A 23,422-nucleotide genomic window follows, 5' to 3' on the forward strand; every position below is an offset into this window, starting at 1 on the left:
ATTAGGTTAGATTATATGAACCGGCTGTCATTGATCTTTTGTGCCCTCTCATATATCGCATATGGTCACAAAGCTGCAGCAATCTGAACAATTCCAGGAGCTTGCTGGACGCGACTGAGGTGAAGTGATCCCAGTCCACGTAGCTGGAACCTAGGGCCTTGAGCCTATTTCTACAAATTGCTGAGCAATCTAGAAGCAAGTGTTCTAGAGTTTCCTGTTCAATGTCGCAAAACCGGAAGATTGCCTAAAAGACTATGCCCACGTTGGACATGTAATTTCTAAGCCTACGCGACAAGGAATTTGTCTCGGGTGAGGTTTTTTTTTTTATATATATAAACCCTGGTTTTGGTCCCTTCATCCTGAAAGCTGCCACGGTGTTTGTCGGGCAGCTCATTGTCGGCTACTCCTTTATGCCATGGCACCCAGGTCAGGTGTACACGATTGAAACTAAGCGACCCTGCGTTGGTATACACTTCTCCACTAAAAGCTATTTGATCTCATAAGCTGAGAGGCGATAGTTGAGATGGAAATTAATTTCTGCACACTGACTTATAGCAACGACTTCTGCTTGAAAGGTGTTCGGAAAACGTCTCATCGTTCCGCAATCCGTGTTCCAAAGCCTTACTGTGTTTTTTTTTTTAGCCGTCGGTGTACCACTGGATGCCCTTTCGTACTAGGTCGAGCGTGAAATCACTCCACTCCGCCTTACTACCGCGAGTAGATCTAATCTTCTTTTTAAAGTTTACAGCCATCTGATAATACCTTGCTTGCAGCCCCAGGATCTATCAGCTAGGCGTCTGCATATCAGGAGCGCCTGGTCACGTCATGCATAGACCTACTGGTCTTTAGTAATGCTAGTTTAATTTCAGCTCTAAAGCCGATCTGACGTATAATTTTGAGAGTTTATCTCGTCCCTTGAACTCCGAAGATAATAGATATGTAAGACAAGCTGTAGATAAGGCCGAATAGATGCATAAGTGGAATTCCTCATGCATACTTTCCGGCACTTTCTGCATGTACGAGTATAATCATTACTTATTACCTTCTAACTAGAAGGTGGTGTCAGTAAGTTGTGGCTTGTGCTTAAGACAACAATCGTCCTTTGCTACCGAGACCGTTTGAGTAAAAAGCATGCGCTATGATTCCTCTATCAATACTTTAGGAAATTTCAAAGTAAATAGTTTAAATTGACTTCTGTGTTTCCTGTACTGGTTCGATAGCCAGACGGTAATAATATTGAGGATTCTTTCAACCAGATGCACATAAATCGAAATGTAATGCAATCGAGCTCCATCGACTGACTCTTAGTGACTGAAATGGACTCGAAGTCCTTATGATGTTAATCAAGAGAATTGGAATCAGGCATATAGATCCGCAATCGGCTGTAGCAACTGAATAAAAGTGTAGTTGACTTACAAGACTCAATTCGAAAGGTGCTGAGCTTTACTCACATTTTGTTTCTCTATCTTTAGATATCCATATCCATGAAGCGTTCTTTTGATGGTCAGCCACGACTAAGAAAGAAAACATGTCCTTGTACTGTGCCGGAATGTTCGACATCTATGATGTGCCGGATTGCCTGATAAAATAAAAATAATTAAAAAATTATATTTGGACTTTAAAAAAACAATGGAAGGCTGAGTCCATTCAAGTGGTTTTTATTTCATGTAATTCGATCTTATTTTCTCTTATGCTGTAGTACTTCTAGTTTGACAATTAAGTGTCATTTCTTATAATTCCTGGATTCCAATTCCAATTTGATCTTATTTAATTTATTGACATTTGTGAGGTCTAGTGACTAGCCTATAAGCAGATAGTCTTTGGAGAGGAACTATAGTTCAAGAGACGATAACAGCTGTAGAATCTCAACGCGTCTTGTCGGACATATTGTTCCTCTTTGCTTTGTAGTTTCACGGAGTTCATAAATGGGCAACCCCACAAAATTTAAAAGAAGACTTGTGACACTAAACCAAATAAGTAAACATGGTTGAGCGCATCTCTAATTTAGTATATTGACTACTCAGCGTACTTATGGATATATGTTCTGCCTAATCAGACTTTCACAACGAAGAAATGACACAACACTGACAGCTCTAACGCGTCTGCGTCTAATAAAAGCGTGTAATGAGGCGCCACAATGGTAACGGAGATGGAACTAAATAGATTTAGAAGCACTATAGGAAAGTAGCTTATTCACGCAGCTTTCAGTTTTGATTGCGAAGCGTTGAAGAAGAAAGCGGCGCAAATAAGGCAACAAGTGTCAGCTTCGATCAATCTGAAGTTACATGGAGCATTATAGGTATGTATATATATAAATATGTGCCGATAACTTGTCCGTTGCAAAGTAGCTGTTATGGTAGCTAGGTACATAAACAGTTGTTTACTTCTTCTCTGTCGATTAACAAACGGTGGCTACAACTAAGTTGTCATACTCATAATACCCACAACTTCGCACACATTTTCAATGCAACTTGTGTTTCTTGCAGCCACCATTGACATCTTCCATGCAACATTTTTATTCTCTTTCATTACAGTTGCCAATTTATTTATCTTTTGTTGTTTATGCTTCTTCTATTATTGACATTTTGTGGGAAATATCTTGAAGTCTGGTGTTGTGAAATATTTAACTGTAATGTGTAGTCGTGACAGCGGAATATCAGGCTTGTATGAATTTGTACCATTATTGTGGCAGCAACTGCTGGCAATAGCAATGGAGTAATACTAATTGCCGACAAGCGTCGCTCAGTGGGGACCATGGCTTACTTTAGGTTAGTCCGCTTTGAAAATATGGACAGATTCGATATATACATATTTATAAGTATATAATGAACAATAATAGAGTTTTGTGTGGCACACTACAGCTTTTATATATAATGTATTTGATACAGCATCATTGGCCTCAACAACCGCGCTGTTAGCTCTGCTTTCTGCAAAAAGCTGTATTGAACCAGAAGGAGACTGTTTTGAATAAAATAAATTGATTTTTGCCAAAAAAAAACATCTATCCTTTTTTTTTTAAGTTCTGTTTACTTTGGAACGCCCCTTGTACATCCTAAGTGCAGACAGGACTCTATGTACTTGGTCCTTCCATTGTATGCGAGGGCACCCAGGTTGTCCAAGGCAGCGTAGAACTCAACATGTGAGCTCCTACTAAACTTAGAATTCCTTTGCACGGATCTAACAGACGCAGAAAACCTGGCCAATATGATTACTTTGATACCTGATGAATCTCTTGTGGAGTTCTGAAAATTCCTCCAAACGCTTCTGAATCTAAAACTATATTTTCGGAACTTGTGAGCTTTGATTGTTGATCGTATTTATGCTGATTACGAGATAAACAAAGTGCTTGTCTTCCCTCGTTCAAAACTAGGCCAACCTCTTTCGATTCTTTTTCTATGCTGATGGCTACGTTGTTAAAGCTTGCGATGTCGATAAGATTTGCATACTCCAATATATTGAAGAAGGCTTACGTGACTGAATCACGCTGGCTAAAATATAGTCTCTTATTAGAGACAGAGTGATGGCTATGCTCAACGTCACTCTGACAAATCAAGCACTGGAAGAGGCTTTGACCTCACTTTTCGAGATAGACTTTAAACAAGTCAGCGATAGATGATTAGCAAACTGTTAAAGCAGAAGTACTAGTCTCCTACTAACCAGTCACTGGTACCTAATCACGTTCCTAACTGGCCGTAAACAAATATTTTAACATAGATAACACAACTGCCATACATATATCTTTAACTGTGCAACTCCTGCAATTATATTGCGTTCCAGGCAGTTTACATTCTTCATTCCTTCCGTAACATACACCTGTCTCTATACAAATTACTTCCAATAAGCAATATATTATAGAATATTGCTTGATTGATTGTAAAATGAAGAACAGCTTAGAACAAAATAAATAAGAATCTGCATACTTTCTCAAGCAGCCTTTCAATGAAATTCATCTGCGCCGCTTGTCAGTAGACTGTTATCATAGCACCGCCTAACTGCTTCCGTCAGCACTCTAGGCTCGAAAGTCCGTGGAAGTAGTCCAAGCAGCGCATAAATTTGCCAAGCTTAAAATTGATATTAATGCATACATTATGCAAAAGGTAAATTAATAAGCATTTTTGCGCTACACCAACACAAAATCTTAATATACTCGTACAGTCGGAGCGGCTATTATGAAACGAGTGCATCAAATTGATTAAAAGCCATCAACAACATGTTGCAAGCGGCGCTATCACACACAGTTGTGCGGCAATTAATGCTGTTGCAACATTGTTTAGAACGACGCATGTAGGGCGTTTGGAATTTATGATGCTAATTTTAAAATTACAGCGTGTGTGAAGATTTCAGAGACATATAAGTAAAATTCAGCCGTGATATCTTCTTCTTCCTTATTGGGGTCGACACCGCTTACACGGTTATAGCCGAGTTTACGGACCGCGTCAGTCGTGCTTCTTTTGCGCTATTTTGAACCAAATGGAGATTCCAAATGTAGTCAGGTCCTTCTCCACCTGCACTTTTCAACGGCGTGGAAGTCTTTCGTATCCTCTGTTGGAGTGTTTTCATCTATTCGAAGAACATAATCTGCCCAGCATAGCCGCTGCTTCTTAATTCGCTGAACTATATCAATACTGTTAGATATCTCGTACAGCTCATCGTAACGCCGACCGATCAGATGTTGTCCTCGTTCATCAGTCTCTTAAACTGCGAACCCATAAAGATAGAAGGCGAGACCTTATCTGAAGGCTGGATGGAAACATAGGAGGCGTTCCAGCGTCTCCTCATGCACTTTCTGCAAGTATCGTCATTACTTTTGTTCATCAGGCTCGCATGTGATGCAAGTAGATTTTGATCTGTCATCAGACCGATAATCGTCTTGTAGTCCTTTCGGGACCGAATGAGTGAAAAGCATTCTTCCAGTGCTCTTACATATGATTTTGTTGAGTCTGCATATTCATAAGGTATTCCCTCCCGCCTTGAGCCTTCGGTAAACCATTTCGGAAATTTCATTATATATCATTTTAAGTGACTTTCGTATTTCCTGTACATTTTGGATAGCCATTTCGATTTCCGGAATAACTTGGTGAAATGACACCCAGTACATAAGCAGAAGCTTTCATGCTGCCGCTACATCTACTGCTTCCCGGCTTCTGAAGGCATTCTCTGACATAATGCAATGTGAGTATATTGTCCTAATTGCCGCCTTGCTACCGACGTAAATATTGGTCATCTTTATGTAGTTTCCTGCTATCTCTGCCGCTTTCCTGACTCTTCCGCCTTGAAGATGCCGTAGTATTTCAAAAGATTCAACGATCGCCAGCTCCGAAAAATAGACTTCGGCTCCCACGCCATTAGTCATTTTGGACTGCGTGTAAGGATTTTGTAAATGCCTCAGGTGGTTTTAGTGTGGAACCTTCTTTCCGAAATAAAGCGTTGAAGTCTATTTATGGCCTATTTTATTCACCAAAATCTTGCTTACAACGAATGATATAACTCCGACCTAATTTTTGTTCACTCATATCTAAAATTCTGGGCATAAAAAGGTTGATTAGGTACAGACTTCGAAAGTATGTAAGCTGCTGATGTTATTTAGAATTAATTCAAACTCATGGAACTGAAGAAATCATTATCAGTGATTTATGTAGAGAATACCAAGCTCCTAATCACTCTTTATACATAAATAAAAAACAGAGTAGATTCACTGTTGATTAAATTCAAAAGTTCATGGCGTGATTTTTTCGAATGATCTTAACGCAGAACCCGATGTGGGCTTTAACAGAAGCCAAAGTAAGCCGTTGTTTAGGCTAAGGTCTTAAACATAATTAGAATTGGAAAATCCGTGCAGGGGAGTCCAGCGATTGCGACGTCCTGCAAATTGAAAAAATGCCTTAATGAACATATCCAGAATCATGAGATCCATGTAGGCATATTTTCAGTTAAACTCAATATGAGCTTCTATCAGTAGATCAATATCGGGAGCAACTTCTTCGCTTTATTTTCTTAGATGGCATGAGCTTCAATTTTCTCGATTGAGACCAGCTGTTAATGCTTTGAATACCTAAACATTAATGAAGATCTCTAGCAGATCCGTGTTCGGGCCAGATATTGTGCCGACATTTAAGGGTAGAAAAAGTCGTCCGTTTAATTCTATTCTAAAACTACACTTACATAGATCTACGCTTGCTATGGTTATGGTTGAACGCACACATCGGTTCGACAGATTGTCGAGTCAACGTCGAATCATGATACAATTTAAAAGCAGTGAACTTTAAGAATCTGGTATGCCCTTCTGAAAGGAAAAAGTTTCCCTTAATACACCAGTGGCTAGGTGGAGTGGCGACGCTTCTATTCAACTAATTCGACATTTTTTAATTAGAAGAGGATTTCGGTGACTATACGGAGTTCTACAAAAAAGTCTTTGCAATTCGTTTCAGTTTTTTAAATTTAAATTCTATTTCCAGTTATTATGCATGAGTCAGAAGTCTCCTTGCTACTTTGGTATGCAAGCTTCTTGTAGAAAAATAACTTGCATTATTAATAAGCGCCATTCTTCGAAGCTTTGAACTTATCGTTACGCTTAAATCATGTTATTAAGATTGTGCGAAAAGCCTCTCAATTTGTGACCAATAAAAAAACCAATTTCACACACCTCACATTATACTCTATATCTGCAGTTAATGGTTGCAAAGCCTCACAAAGGAATTGTCATATCCTGCAGCAAGCCCAAAGAGGAAGGCTTATAGACATAAATAAATGTCGATACGAATGAGCAAAGAGTTGCTTATAACCGCAAAGATACATATGTACATATGTGTCTATATAGCCAACAAAACAACTATTTTCGATGAACAAGCAGATTTGACAAAGCGCTTAAAGCGTCAAGCGATTGAAACACACAATAGAGGACATAGAAGCTCTAGAAGATACTCGTGTTTGGAATGGGAAGTGGCCGCGTGGCAGCATGGTTGTTTAGGCAAATTCTTGCTTAGGCTGACCAGCAATAAAGCAATTATCAAAAAAAAAAAAGAACAATATAAAGTATAGGCGAGAAGACAATTTTTATATACAAAGATTTATTTATATAGGTATATACATATATTTATATTCGACAAGAAGCTGCCGATATTTTCCCAGGCGCGAATAGAGGCGCTTAAGTTTGTCTTTTACAACCGGAAAGCCCACAACTCATTTAAACACATAATATGTATGCTCTTACAATAACAAAGAGTAGCCTAAGTATAGCCTTGCTCATGCTCTAATAGTTTTAACGATTGTAATTACACTTCGAAATCATTACAAAGTAGTTGCAAGGATTTTGAGGAGTCGCTGAGTAACAAAACTTCGATGAACGTGATCTCTATTTATTCATATATACTTGTAGTATATGTAGTTATGTAGTAACATTTAAAGAAATTTTGCTTGAAGTTACAAACTCTAATGTGAAAAATGATCGCCAGTGGGTGTCCTGAATATAGAGATCTGTTGTATGATCTTCTGTTCTTCCAGTTAGGAATATTTGATAACATGGCTCAAGTAAAGTATATCACATTTCTCTCTCTCTCTCTCTCTCTCTCTCTGCTTCTTAATTTGTAAACGATTGGCAAGAAAAATGCACGATAAAATAACAAAATGTCTTTCAAGCAACCACTATCTTATTGAATAAAAAAAATTCAATTAAATATTTAGAACTGTGACTTTACCTTCACAACGGCATCTAATAAAAAAACAGTCCAGCAAACACGAGCGAGATAAAGTGCCCACAGTGCAGGTTATCCATTACTTCATGGTGGCGTTCCATTTTTCTCATTGAGAGATTTACATCTGCGCAACTGTGTTCAGGTTCCGCTGTTTGCTGCGGCTTTCTGGATAATCCCCCAGCTTGCTTTGTTTTTCAAGATGACGCTAGCTAAATTATTCATGATTAGTGGTTCAATCAGGTTCTCTATTGCGTTTGAAGAATATATGTTCAGAGTATTAATCTGTCGCATGACAGATCCATACTGATACAGATCCTTGTATGAGGACATGCGGGCCCAATGCTCTTCAATATTTCCCAATTTGTGGAGCTGCCTTTTGAAGTGTTCGTAACCGGATAGCAGCTGAGTTGTTTAGAAATCGACTTCTCCGCACTTATCCATATGTTTTGATCACTTAGAAGGCTGAAAGTCCATCTGCATAGACTCTCATTATCCAATCTTTCGTTGCCGTGCCATATCACCTGACACTGTTCGATAAGCTGATACAACTCTGAGGGCTACTATTCGGTGCACTCTGGCCAATACCTTAAGTCAGTTTTGCTTTTTCAGCACTTCTCTCTAGATCTCTATTCCGTATAATATAACGATAGTCGTCCCTTTGGCTGGGCCTCTCTATGTTGGCTATTAGTTTAGCTGTTGTGTGCTTAATTTATACTCAGGAAGTTAGTCTGGAGGCCAGTCTTATGCCTTGGTAATTTACTGCTTTTTGTGTCTTTGGAATATCCGTAGTCATTTGATTTCATGTGGTACCTTAAATAGCGTCGCAGATGTTGAAGGTCGGCGTAACTTTCGGCGCCAGTCTTTTTCTCATAATTTTTTTTTTTTTGCATCTCCAATGGGGCTCTCATGCTTTTGGCTAAAATATTACAATGTCTGAGGAGAAGGAGCAAAGGTGAAATAGATGGTTAAATTATCAAAAACTTGTATATTTTTGATGATAGTTGTCGGTTCTATATACAATAAGTCCATATCACAGATTACTAAATAATATTATTCCCAAAGAATTTGAGTTTTCTGGCAACTAGTTGAACTTAAATTCACAACTTCGAAAGCCAGTTTCGCGCTGACTTTCCTCACTCACAGTCGAGTGTATAACGGAAAAATATAAAATATCATTTACGAAATCGCAGCAAAGCACTCAGGTGTGGCAAGTTCGACGCAAGTGGCATGACACGCCGATTTGGCAACAAACAACCCAATAAGCTACTCACACATGAATACACTGCAAGTATGTAGGTGAAAGTAACACTTACAAATATAGCATATATAGTATATAGGTGTTGTAGGGACCTTTCAATACCGCGAAGTCATTCAAGGGTGCAAGTGGCAGCAACAATTCTGCAAGTGTTTTTGCTACCACCACGTTTGGGGGCAAAGAAAATTTTCGCAATTTTTCAGTTGAATGAGTTTTGGGCGAAAGGTGAGCAGCAAATGTGTACTTATGTATAGCCATACATACATATATAAAATATATTGAGAAAAAGTGGCACATATGCACTTTGGAATAATTCAAAATCATATTTCTTTTCCAGATGAATGAATTCAGCACAAAAGTTATTTGTTATTGAAGTTAAAGTGGGTCAAAGTAACTTTAAAATTTATGTTGGACCGTAAATGGGTGAGATTTGAATTTAAAAAAAATACGTGGATAATACCTGGATATACATGTGTATATACTAGTATTTTTATATACATTAATTTTTTGCAAAGTTTTTTTTAATAGGAATATTTGAAACTTTACAATTTTACTACAGGTAAGGGCGAACCAGCTTTTTCGGAATAAATATATTTCAGAGTATATATCGTTTATGGAATATTTCAGCAAAAGTCAAATGCCGAGTTTTTGTTGAATATATTCTTGTTTTTGAAAATGTCTACCAAATCTTTTTTTCTTAATCCTAAGATTTAAGACAATATGAAGTAGAAATTTTCAATGAGTTGGAAACCAAATGTTAAGATGGTTATAATCGGCAAATTTGTTCTAATAAATTAAAAAAAAAATTACAGAGTTTTCCGAAAATAATTTCGGAGTTGCTTTTCAGCGTTACTATTTCTCGTATTAAGTAAAATATTTGAAGTTTATTTTCGGAGTATAACTTGGAGTTATTCTGAAAAATGCTTAAGCTCTGCTTAAGATTAGGAATAAATCGAATAAAATATTTGGATTGAAGTTTCAGAGCAAATATTGGAGTTAATGGGAGAAATTCTGAAGCCTGGCTAGAAATTAGGAATAAATCAGTTAAAACTCTACATAGAATTTTCCAAATAATAAATAAGTAATAGAAAAGCTTGGTAAAGTTTAATGAATCTTCGGAGTAAGAAATTATGAAGTCAAAAACGAAGAGTTTTCGGAGCTAATACTTTTCTGAGTAAGTTTATAATTTTGTTTTTTTCGGAGTTATACTAAAATTTTTTGAAGTTTAAGTTTTTCCGCGTAGAGAAATATTCCTATTTTGCTCGAAGTGAGTTTCAGAGTTAAAATGTTTTCTTCTGAGCTTGTTTGCTTAGATATCATATTATTTTAATACATTTTATTTACAAGGTAGAGTACCTCAAATCTTCATTGAACGCTCTGGAAAAAATATCGAAGTACTTAAACCAATTAAAGAACTTTACATACGACGTCGAGTTTTAGGAGTAAGCGAAATGCTTGGTAATTTTTTCGAAATTACTTTTCGGAGTTTAACTAACAATTTTCGAAATTAATATTTTTTGGAATAAGCAAATATTGGGATTTTATTAAGAGTAAATTTTGGATTTAATATTTTTTCTGATTTGATTAAATATTATATCTGTTTCAGCCGAAAGCCTTTGATGCTAGCGCTGCGTACTTTAGTTTATTTAATAATTTGTTTATTATGTAAGCTTTAATAAAATAAAAAAAAAATAAAATAAAATAAAAAAAAATTATATCTGTTATTAAGTTTTACTTTATTCTCCTAAATACGAATCCCTAAAATTCAGCAGCTAAGATTTGTCGGGATTAGTATTTTTTCGGAGAAAAAAACATTCGGCCCACATTTTAACAATTAACAAACCTTTCAGCAGGCTTAACCGGAGTATAAATTTTTTCGGAATTAGGGGGAAATTCGGAGTAAATTTCGGAGTTTTTTTTTCTTTTTGCTTGAATATTATATTTTTTTTTTTTTTTTGTAATATGCGAAAATTTCCTATTAATAACAATATACAAATTTTTCAACATGCCGCACGCACATTCCAAGCTTAATTGCAATTACATTATCATCGCCTTTCTGCCATAAGCACCCATTTATCATCTGCCTTGGTGTTAACACGTATTTATTTGCACTTTCATAGATACATATTTATCGGTTGAATTATTTGCTGCATCGCATTTAGCGATTAATGCATTCCTAATTTATTTACATGTTTTGGGCGTACAAAAGTGAGCATATCACGCTGCGCCTGTCCCCGAACTTATGCCACCGGCACATTTTTCTTGCAGTTACATAAATGTGGCAAGGTAGCATAGCGCAAAATCTCAGTGCGTGTTGCAGCAACCTGGATATTATAAACACAAATTGATTGTGCAACACGCATGTGGCACGCACACGCTAAAAACAGGATTGGATCGTGGCTTTTTGCTACCGGCTAAGAACCGTTGAAATGCCTAATCTCACTTTAGCCATGCCTTACACCTCCATTTCACTGAGACTCACTTCGCCGCCGAAGTGCTTCTTCGCTCTGTACATTCAGTATCATATTATGCTTTCTTGTATTGCCTACATGGTAGCTAACGGTACTTTGTGTTATTTATACGCAAACATTTGTCAGCCGATACGCAATTAGTTTCCGCCGACCTCGCTAGTTAACACCCATTTCTGCGGCACAGTGTGTGGTGCGGCTAAATAATTTAGCTTTGATTAGACGCTTAGTCATTTCGCTGGAAATTTTGTACCTCAATTTGTTCTACTTAAGCACTCGAAGAGCTGTGATTCGGGATTACGAACTATGAATGTTATTATATTGGTTTCTGGGTATTTTGTTAAGAACCGTTAACTTTTTTTTAACGATGGAAGCTTTTCGGCCCTACTGAGTACATCTTTCATTTTTCTCATTTAGAATTCAGGCTTATGTCAAAGAAATTTGTTGAAGTTTATTTTGGCTTAGAGTAAAAATTTTGCCGAACCCCAGTTGTTAAATTGTAATGGAGGAGCATGAGTTGAAAACATTCAAGCAGCCTTTCCTTCGCTTTTCAGTCTTTGCATTGACTGTGGTTTAACAAGGAGACATAAACGAAACTGACCATAGCCATCTCAAAAAATGTGTAATAGGATCTAGGCACTTTGTCTATTCGGGCCGGCGTTCTAATCTATCGAAGTGAGATTCCTATTTGGATCTAACTCTGAAACAAATCAAACCTAACCATATATTTATCATACGATGCAAAAGTAATTGAATTGAGGTCTAATCTAATGACATGTTGCTATGGAATCTAGATCGTTAACATAACTATTAAATTTAATAGATATTTGACTGAGCTTCTAAGAAAAATCTGCAAAACTATGTATTGAAGATTTTTTTCTTCTTTTACAAGTAGCGGATACAGAGAAATATCTAAGTCTTATCCTAGATAGGAACTTTCGTGGAAGCCGAATATCGAAGAGAAATGAAAAAAGGCATCGATTGCCTTGAACTGCTGTAGAGGAGTCATTGGCAAAAGGTGGGGTCTCTCACCATAAGTGGTCCTATAGCTCTACGACACAATTGTCAAGCCCTTTATGTTCTATGGTCTTTATGTGGTGGAGCACTCTAGAAAAGTTCACACAGGCAAAGAAACTCGAGAGCGTTCATCAGCATATGCGGTGCACTCAGCTTCACTCCAAACATGGCACTTAATGCCATCCTGCACATATTGTCCGTGGACATCGTCGGGTAGTGAATGGCTGCGAAAGTTGCCATCAGTCCCAAAGGATCTGGGTGCCTAAAAGAACATGAGTCTGGACACTCGGGAATCCTCACTCACTTTAACTACATACCGGATCTCTTGGATCATGGAGTCGCTAAGCCGAAGTCAAGCGACTTCTTCTTTACCCATATACCGTCGAGGGAGTTGTGGGTGGGAATCAGCCGTTAGAGGACACCTTCAGTTTCAGATTTCCTGACTATTACAGTATCTTCCAGGCCAAGGTTGCAGTTATTAAGGAAGTAGTAGATTTACTGCTCCGAAGTGCAGCCTCCTCCGGAGAAGTGACCATCCATTCAAATAGCAGAGCGGCGATAATAGCTTTAAGTCATTAACAGTGCGTTCAGGGCTGACCAAGGAGTGTCTACCTTAGCTGTCAATAACATCGATTGTCTTTTTTTCTATTACCTCACACAGGTCTACATATAGTGGGCCAAGTACGATCTTTGATCGGCCACCTAACCTAACCTAGTCGGCTGCTCAGGCCACACACTAATATGGCACAGTGAAAAGATAATAAAATCGTAATTTAATATCAATTTAAATGATAAACGAAAAATCAATTCAAATAATGCCCAACCTGTTTGGAGCGACTTACCCTCAATCTCATTTACATACCACATGTAAATGGATGAGTAACAAAGTGGGTGTGCGAAAAAAGATCACATTTGATTCACTAAGACAGCAGACAGACGAAGACATCGAAAAAGTACCAAATTTAAAGTTATAGCAGAATACATAAATAAAATTATATATTGGCATTAAGACACGAGCGGCGGCCGGCGCGTGGTTTTGATATACCCAGCGCGTGTTCGGCTGTCGAGCGTTATGCAGTAGTATAAATCGTGCGAGGAATTCGAAAGTTCTGAAAAATGGAAATGAAAGTTTTCATAACCGACTAAGCTTACCAATAATGCAAAGAGTACAAAAATCCCATCAAATAAGTTAATTTTAAGACTTTTTTAGGCGGGGCGTTAGCTGCAACGCGAGCTCACTATCCACTATATAAAAGAGTTTCAGTTGCAACTCAACTAAGACAGTTAAGAACTGCGTTTACTTAAAGCAACAACATGAAATTCCTTGTGACTTTTGTAACCAGTAAGTAAATAATCAATATTATTGTGCTGACCTTTTAACCTCAATACTTTTATTTACTTCTCATTCTGCACACAGTCATCCTATACGCCAACGCATACAGAGTACGCGTTGTCGACTCCATCTCGTCGGCATCGAGTGAGGAGCTACTGATTACACCTGGCGGACAGCCTCAACCAATCATACCGGTGCCAGATTCCATTTCTTCTGTATCTAGTAGCGAGGAAGTTATTCTATTACCGCCTGGTGGTCCAGCGCCATTACCGGGAGTAGGCGTCGTCTCACAGTCCGTTCTACAAGCCGTGAAGGTTAAGGTGCCTAAGTATGGCAATGTTTTGGATACCAAACACATACTCGCACAAGTCTTTAGACCACAAGAAGCCACTGCACAAGACGCGCGCATTTATGGTTAAGTTGAGACACAGGAATATCGACAATGACCAGTTGATGAACTCAAGCAATGTAAAATGGGCAGCTGAAAGCTTGGTAAAACAAAGTTCAGCAAATTTGATGGAAATATGTGTTAGATTAAGAAATTCATGTTATCACATATGGATTTACCTTTTCACTTTCAACTAAAATTTTTCCTTAGATTGGGAAGTTTCTTCTCAAAAACCAAACTAGCTCTAAGTTAGATAAAAATATAAATTTTCAATATGTATACAAAAACTTTTTTATATTATTTCGAAAGACAAATAGTTACTTATGTAGAAGAGAATTTGATATATTCTATTTCGAAACAAAAGCCCAATGAGATTGCTACAAAAAGTATCGTGAATTTTGAATTCTCGCGGGCTACATTATCAGGAAGGCAGTTACATTTTTTTCACGATGGGTAGAACCGTGTATAATAATTCCCAGAAGTCTGTTTGTTAAAAGATTAATTATCTCCAAATTACACGTGTTTTTGTAAAGTCTGGACGCTCTGGATGACCATCAACCTTTACTGACGAGGGATACTTCAAAAATTTATTGCTAGAAAATCGTCGATTGACAGTTAGAGAGATCGCCGATAGTGACGATTTATAGTACGTCAGACTGAATAATTTGATAAAGCATTTTGTGGAGCGAACACATGAAGTCTCGAAAGCTTCAAAATCGCTCAAATTCAACAGGTTCAACTTCATTGCTTCTTTGCTACTTTTTTACCACAAATTCGTTTCATGTCGTTGCATAATCGCCCCTATTTGCCTGATTTGGCTCCGTGCTGTTTAGCAAACTTCAAAGGATAATACGGTAACGCCGTTTTCACACAATTGAGGAGATAGAAACTGAAACGAAGAAGGTTCGGAAGGCTATACCGAAAATAAACTGATATGCGATACATGTTGAACAAACCTCTGCGAACCCATTTTTTCCGGTCTCCAAGCTGAGAGAACAATTTCCAATTTTAGCTTATACTTTACCAAGTTTCACTAGATGTTCCGGAAAAATTAACTGAAGTCATATATGCTTCTTGGATTTTATGGTTGGAAACTCGATAAATATTTCGTTTGTATACATGAATTTAAATACATGCCTTCAAATGAATAACCCTACTATTGTTTTTTAGATAGCCACTTGACCACCAGAATCGTTGTGTGTTCGTGAATTCTACTGAGCAAAAACCTGAAAATGACCCGGATTTTCAACGAATTTCTGGCTGAATGGCTTCTTCAATAAACAAAGTATGCATTATTAGTCAGGCAGCAATCCACACTTAATTCATGAGTTACCATTGCATCTGGATAAAATTACGCTTTGTTGCCGTACATTACTGTGAATGGGAATCGCTACCGCTCAATGATAACCAAATATTTTTGGCCCAAATTGAACGATATGAACTTGGACAATATGTGGTTCCAATAGTTCCGTTTTATTGAAAATCAAGTTTGGTGAACGTGTTATCGCACGAAATGACCCTATCCTATGGTCTATGCCAATAAGCCAGCGACGTCTGTTGAACTTCGGCCGAATATCGAACGTGAAATTGCAGCAGTATCGGCCGATTTATGCTTGAAAACCGTCGAAAACAACTTAAAAGAAACGAAAATTAATCAAACACGTGTTAGCGCGTGAAATGAGCTTTCCAAAAAGGTATAGCATGACCCGATGCGAGGAATAAAACTAGAACTATGCGCTATACCGCAAGACTTTTTTGACAACCTCATATATATAGAGTTCCACCTGACACAGTATCTTCAAGTCAACAGTATAGGGATGTTTAATTTTGTGAGCGAGATTGGATTCCTAAGCTTTATGACTTTTGAAAATTCCTTACTTACGATACTTTCTCAGAAGCTCCAGACTCACGGATTATCATGGGATTTTAAGGAAAAGTGTGGAAGATTCGGAACTTTGGATCTTACTTAGTCTTAGAGACTTTTGCTTAGAGAGCAAAAAAGGCATGGGAATAACGAAAGCTCATTAAATTGTATGGAAAAGTGTACTGCAACGTTAAACGAGTTCATGCAGAGCTCTAAGCGCTTCAAAATCGAAAGTCAAAGTTTCACCGATGTCAAAGGATGTTACTCCATCCATATCAAAATGGAAAAGTAAATAAAACAAAAGTGTCTTTGCGTGTTTCAGAAAAAAATTTATATCAAAAATGAAGGCAGTGATTTTTTACTAAACGAAATCTTATGAAACAGTGTTTGGAAAATCGAAGCATTGAAACAATATTTCGGCGTTCACAGCTGAACTTCAACGGTTAGCTGCCCAGCCACACCAGCAGCAGGATTCGGTGCCTGATTTGGTTGATTCGGTTGTTTCGTGACACCTTGTTGCACAGTATAGACTCTTTTATGAACCTGCTGTGGTACTATAACACCCTGTACCGGCTGTACAACACCCTGTTGTTGGTTTTGCACTTGCTGTGCTTGATTGACAACTGGCGCTACATTTGCGGGGACGGAAGATTGCACCTTTGCAACAGCTGGAGAGAGTCCAACAGTTTGCACCTGCCGCACTTCATTCTCTTGTTGTTGTTGCTGTTGTTTCTGTACTTGCTGTATGTGTTGCTGTGCATGACTGACCACTTGTGGAATGTGTTGATGCGCGTGTTCAACGATTTGTTGCACTTTAGCGGGTACCTGCGGCAACACCGCCTGCTGTTCACTGGCAACATCTTGTGCTAGCTGCTGTTGTTGCTGTTGAAATTTGTTGATAAACTCTTGTAGTTTTTGTGCTTGCTCCTTTAGGTAGAGGATCACTTGTGGTATGTGTTTGTTCACATGTTCGACAATTTGTTGCACTTGTGGTGGCACCGCGACCGACTGACTGCGCGCAACAATAGCACCTTGTACTCCAGCCACTGGTTGTTGTTGTTCCTTGTTGACATTGGCATCTTGTTGATTTTGCACAACCTCCGATTGTTTTTGTTGTTGTATATGGTGATTTACTACTTGTGGAACGTGTGTGTGTACATGTTCCACAATTTGTTGCACGTTCGGCGGTATCACGGGCACTTTTACTGCTTTGCCAGCAACAACAACGGGATTCACGTCATTCTTGTGCAACTTGTGATAGTTCAGCACTTGTGGTATGTGCGCATGCGCCAGATCGACAACATGTTGCACGCGATTGGGCACCTTATAGTTCTGATGCGGTATGGGCACATGTTGCACGACGCCGGTGAGCGTTAGTTGCGGCGCATTAGGTACTTTTTGGTATTGTTGCTGCTGTGATTTGGCTTGCTGTGCAACATGTTGCTGACCTTGATGTTGCTGTTGTTGTCCATGGTGTACATTTTGCTGGCCTTGTTGAGGGCCTTGATGGACATGTTGCGGGCCTTGATACAAATGTTGCTGGCCTTGCTGTTCATGTTGTTGTCCTTGATGTCCATGTTGTTGACCATGATGTTGATGCTGTTGTCCTTGATGTCCATGTTGCTGACCATGATGTTGATGTTGCTGTCCTTGCTGCTCATGTTGTTGTCCATGATGCTGATGTTGCTGGGCATGATGCTGATGTTGCTGAGCCTGATGCACTTGTTGTTGTTGTCCATGTGAAATATGTTGATGTACTTGCAGTGGACTGGACACAACTTGTTGCTCATGCTGATGGTGCGAACCATGTTGCTGACCATGCGCAAGAAGTTGCCCAACATGTTGCTCAATCGCTTGTGCGTGTTGATTTTGTGCTTGATGACTGTGATGTGGGGGTTTTTGGGCCTGTTGACTGGATTGGCCAGATCGACCCGGCTGACCCGGTTGGCCTGGTTGCCCGGCTTGGCCTGACTGACCCGGTTGACCTGGTTGACCGGGTTGACCTGCTTGATCCAATTGTCCCAGTTGGGCCGATTGACCCGGTTGACTCGACGGCACTGATCTACCCGGCTGACCAGGTTGGCCTGCTTGACCCGGCTTTCCCGATTGACCAGATTGGCCTGGTTGGCCCGTCTGACCCACACTGACCATGTTCTGCTGCTGTGCGCTGATCTGGTAGGCGCAAGCGCTACCAATGAGTGCTGTAATTGATAATGCAACGCGTTTTTAATAAGTCAAAAATGTTTTTAAGAAAAAATGTCTGTTCTTATAAATTCTGGTATAGAAAATTGTATTTTAATAATATTTCAATTTGTTTTAATATATTTACGACCTACCCAGCAACAAGTAAACCTTCATATTGTGCTCCAAATTTGTGTAAATGCGTACAGCGAACGTCTGAGAACGTTCTGAGCTTCAGTTTGCTGACGGCAAGCGCTTTTTATACCTCAGTCAGAATAAGAAAGTTTTTTGTAATTTTTTCGGCTCATCGGCTCTAATGATGCACTTACAGCTGTGACCGCTTCATTTTCTTTGTCTGTAATATCAACCAAAATTAAAACTTTTTTATTTTTATGCAAATTTTCTTGCGTTTTGCTGCGACAAAATATTTTACAATTAATTTTCGTTAAAATTTTGCACGTTTTCGCATTCTCGTATCTTTTTCATTTTTTTTTTTTTAATGTTTTTAAACTCATCTCAAACAGGTATTGCAAAAATTTGAATTACGTTTAATTTCCATTAGGCTCTTTCGGAGCGTAGCAATAATTTTTCTGCTCCAATGGCGCTGTTTTTTTATTGTTGATTTATTTTCAAGCATTTTTACATTTATAAATGTACTGAGAAATGTTTGTGAGTTTACAAAATGTATTAATATTTTTATTGAAAGCGGTTAGCAACACCAAATTTTATTTGAGACTATGATAAAACATATTTACAAGTAAAATATATTTTTTATCTTAATTTCCTTAAATGCTGCATTTACTCCGATTTGTGTTTTTTTTTTTTTATTTATTTATTTATTTATTTTTTTTTATTTTATTTATTTATACTCCGATTTGTGTTTTTTTTTATTTATTTATTTTTTTTTTTTGACATTTCTTGTCTTCATAAAATTATAGCCTCTCGCTTCACGTAATAGGTCACAGATCAATAGAAAAGTCTTCGGCTTGACAATAAGATGGCGCTACTAGAATTAAATCCATATAATTTTTAGTAGTAACCTTTAAAAGCCGCATTAAAAATTTGACAGCTGTCAGATCAACAGTTTGTGAATTATTATATCATTTTGTTATAGTGGAAAAAATGGATAAAAAGGATTTTTGAGTGTTGATAAAATATGGCTTTTTGAAGTGAAAAAATACAGTTGAAGCAAAAACTTGGCCTGATTACGAGTTTCCAGACACTGCCTCAGGAAAATCCACCACCAGGGATTGGTATGCTATGTTTCGACGCGGCGAAATGAGCACTGCAGACGATGTATGCAGTGGACACCCCAAAAAAGCTGTTTGCGGAGAAAACAACAAAAAAGGCCACAAAATAAGTCTAGATGACGGTAAAATGAAGTTGTTGGAGATAGCTGATACTCTTTAGCCATCAACTGAACATGTAAATCATACCATTCACGCGAATATTTGGTATGAGAAAGCTCTGTAGTAAGTGGGTGGCGCCCTTTTCGCTCATTTGTTGATGATTCGGAGCAGTGTTTGGAAATGCTCAAGACTAATAAACCCAAGTTTTTTCGTCGATATCTGACAATGAATAAAACATGGCACCATTATTTCACACTGAAGTCCAATCGTCTGTCATCCGAGCTCGAGTATACGGTTCTCAGTGACTATTTTCTATTCTCAGGTCTAAAAAAATGCTTTCTAGGACACAATTTTGTTGAACGAAGCGGTGATCGCCGTAACTTGGGTCTATTTTGAAGCAAAGGACAATTCCTACTACAAAAATGGTATCGAAGAGTTGTAGGGTTGCTATTATCAGTGTACCATCTTTGAATAGCACCACCTTTTTAAACTTTGTATGACCAAAACACACTTATAGATTTTCCATAGCACTTTGAAAAATTATCAATATTGGTAAGAATAAAAGATTTTTTGTTGATCAAATTTGGATGAAACTCCGATTCTGAGTGTATTCCCTCCACTTTTCTTAATTTTTTTTTTTTTTTTTCTTGACCAAGATTTTCCTTCTCCAGCGTTTCAGCAATGGTTTGTGTCTTCACTCCAAGTGCCATTCAGCACAAAAGTGAGCTTCATCGCTGGATGAAAATTTCTTGTGATAGCAGGTATCGGTGGCCAACTCTACTAGGCGATTATGCCGACCGAACGAATACTGCGCGCAGCGCATGATCTGTCGCACGAACCGATCTTTACCTTTATTCAACGCAACGGTGTAATCTTGTGAATGGGGTCAACCTTCTGGAATGGCTCATTGAGCTTTAAATAGCTTTTATGTATGATGAATTCTTCTACGCAAAAGCTGGCTCACAAGAAGATCGTTGCCACCTCAACCCCGTTTGCTGATAAAAAGTAATCGGAACAACACCACATTACTCACGAACTTGCTACACATTAACGGTTGTGCGATTCGAGCAACAGAAGTCGGCAGCGCGTCAAAGAACCCATTCAATTAACATATTTATTAGTAAATGCCGACAAAGTCAAATTTAATTGAAATATACGAAATGTTTAGTCAAAATGTTATAATCGCTTTGGAATTGAGTTGCTCGTGTCTCAAGAAGATCACTGAGCATGATCACTCACAACAAGCGCCAGCGTTCGACAACGATTGCTCTCAAGTACACATAATTAATTGCTACTAAATTGACTGTTAATCATAAATGTCTTTGCAAAAAATAAACTGCGTTAAGTGGCTGATATATATGAAAAGAACGAAGTGGAATAACAACAAGAACCAGTTTCAAGTGAGACACGAAAACATTTTTTTGCTTTGTTTAATTTAAGCAAATTTTATTTAGTGCGTCTGCTAATTTTGGCGAAATATAAACAAAACCAATTATTTGCAGTAGAGTTGTAATTTACTTGAGCATACTTTTAGGCGTTTTACTTGTTCTTTCAATTTGTTAAACATAACTTTTTTGAAGGTATGCAATTTTAAAGAGTGGCTGTGTGAGTGCTGGCCTACCACAGTAAAAAAATGTTGATGACAAAATTCGTTTCTTTTTTTACTCAAGATAGTTCCCTTCAAGGATGATACCATTTCGTAGTACGAGTTGTTGTTTGGTTCAAAATAGGACTCAACTTCGGCGATCACCTCTTCATTCGACGAAAATTTCTTCCCAGCGAACGCTCTTGTTTCCGAGAGTGGACCAAATCTGGAGACTACGATGAATGCGGAAGACACTCGAAGTCCCATTTATTTACTTTTGCCATCGTTTTCACTGATTTGTGACACGGTGCATTGTTTTAGTGAAACAGCACTTTCTTTTCCTTCAAATGCGGTAGTTTTCGGCGACTTCGTCAAACGGTCCAATAATACTTTATAATAGTTGCTGTTTATGTTTCTTTCTTTCTCAAAGAATTCAAGAAATTATATTCCAAGAGAGTCCATAATCTTGCCAACCGACTTTTGCGTTTTTCCACTCTTTAGAGCGAGCTCATCGTGCACAGACCACTCATATGACTGTCGATTGGACCCCGATGTGAAATGATGAAGCGATGTTTGATCCATTGTCATATATCCATGCAAAAACTCGGGCTTTTTAAGCTTGTACATTTCCAAACATTGCTCCAGATCCTCAACTCGTCGTTGTTTTAGTCAGAAGTGAGCTCGAGCCGAGACGAGAGTGCGCTTTGCACAGGACCTTCTATTTCAAGCAACTTAATTTTGTGATCATCCATCATTACTTTATGGAACTTTTTGTTATCCACGTCGGTGGTTATTTTACTACTTCTAAACTTACGATTCCCATACTTGATGGTTGATTTTACTGAGGCAGTGTCCGGAAACTCATCATCAAGTCAAAGCAATATTTTATCAACACGTGAAATTCTTGATTATATCAAATTTATACTTGCTCCTTTTGAAGGTTATGGAGTTAATTCTAGTAGCGGCTTAGACTTTTAAATTGACTCGTTAAAATCCCCACATTCACTGGTCTCAACTCTGAACCATCCCATGCTTCTGAAGAAGTTCACCAACGTAAACAGTTTTAAAAATTTTATCTGTTCAACCTCCAAAATGTTGTCAAGAAACCCTGTGCTTTTAGTTGTGAATATAGTCCTATACATGCCTTACATTAACGTAGCATAATCTCCTCTCCTTCTTCCTTCTGACAGCTTCGACAATAGCCATTATATGGCAGAATTGCTGGAAACTGTAAAACCGATGAGTTTCTTATAGAATGCAACATTACCATAATTTCATCCGGGGATAGTTCGTCGCCTTCTTGCAATCTAGCGCTTGTCCTGTGGATCCCGGATTGATCATTACAATAAGTACGCTTGAATGTAACTTCTATACAGAAAATTATGCGTAAATAAAGTTGATATAAACTTAGCTAACGAAACTTAGAGCTATGTTGGCCGACTATACGAAGTTATTATTAATAAAAGCGTGGAAGAAGAGATTCACGAGATCACAAAATAACAGGAAATAATTTCGTTAGATCGGCGTCAGGATATATGTCAGAAATAAATCGATATTTCTATGCAATCTTCAAAACTACTTGAAGAACAAAAATAAAGTGAAAACTGAGTCCCTTTGAAATTAGTTCGTATATCGGTGAAAAAATACTTTCCGATTTCGGCCGGGAATTTCAATATTAAAAATGCATTTCCGACTTCAAATCTAAAAGAAGGTGAGGACTAAAACTTTTGAGATACTCAATTTATAACTAAACATCAAAGTAGTTTTCACTAATACTTAGAGCTGAAGCCCGATCTAGCATCCAGTGAATGAAAAAAGTCAGAGGCACTTTATTCAATAGTCATGAAAAGACTTACGCGTGAACAACGTAACGTAGCGATTTGTAAGCTAAATTCTATTACAATAATTCAAGTTCTGTTAAGAATGTGTTTCGCGCTCTTCGCTCAACTTATAGTCAACATAAACGGCCTACTAATTGTACTACTCGCAACACCATCACCCATATTGAGACCCATTGGATAATATTCTACCGAATAGACCCCGTCCAGCACACACTGAAGAAAATATAGCAGCCATAACTGAGAGTGTACACGAAGATGGTGGAGAGACAATTCGGCGCCGTTCGTAGCAACTCGGATTTATGGAACGACTTTTCACATCCTGCGTCGAGATCTTAGATTGAAGTCGTGTAAAAGACAGCTTATGCCGCTCGACTTTTTCAGGTGGCATCGCTTCGCTCTATGGGCTCTTGAAAAGTTTCAAGTACGGTCCATATTTCATCAATCAGTTAT

The 23,422-nt window shown here is 38.1% G+C and overlaps 2 protein-coding genes across 2 annotated transcripts; one reads left to right on the forward strand and one right to left on the reverse strand.

Annotated features, from left to right (window-relative positions):
• The first annotated feature begins 13,695 nt into the window (after positions 1 to 13,695).
• On the forward strand, positions 13,696 to 14,424 carry LOC108977751. The gene is made up of 2 exons (XM_018947612.1): positions 13,696 to 13,773; positions 13,849 to 14,424. Exons 1-2 carry the CDS (start codon positions 13,746 to 13,748, stop codon positions 14,181 to 14,183), a joined length of 363 nt encoding a protein of 120 aa, XP_018803157.1. The 5' UTR covers positions 13,696 to 13,745; the 3' UTR covers positions 14,184 to 14,424.
• Positions 14,425 to 16,324: 1,900 nt separating this feature from the next.
• LOC108977757 (chromatin modification-related protein eaf-1-like) lies at positions 16,325 to 18,471 on the reverse strand. Its single transcript, XM_018947621.1, has 2 exons — positions 18,353 to 18,471; positions 16,325 to 18,217 (listed from the first exon to the last, which is right to left on the reverse strand). The coding sequence occupies exons 1-2, from the start codon at positions 18,372 to 18,374 to the stop codon at positions 16,440 to 16,442; spliced, it is 1,800 nt and encodes a 599-aa protein (XP_018803166.1). The 5' UTR covers positions 18,375 to 18,471; the 3' UTR covers positions 16,325 to 16,439.
• Between the last annotated feature and the right edge of the window lie 4,951 nt (positions 18,472 to 23,422).

The sequence above is a fragment of the Bactrocera latifrons genome, unplaced genomic scaffold (assembly GCF_001853355.1).
Source record: "Bactrocera latifrons isolate USDA-ARS-PBARC rearing strain unplaced genomic scaffold, ASM185335v1 scaffold_95, whole genome shotgun sequence".
Classification (NCBI taxonomy): domain Eukaryota; kingdom Metazoa; phylum Arthropoda; class Insecta; order Diptera; family Tephritidae; genus Bactrocera; species Bactrocera latifrons.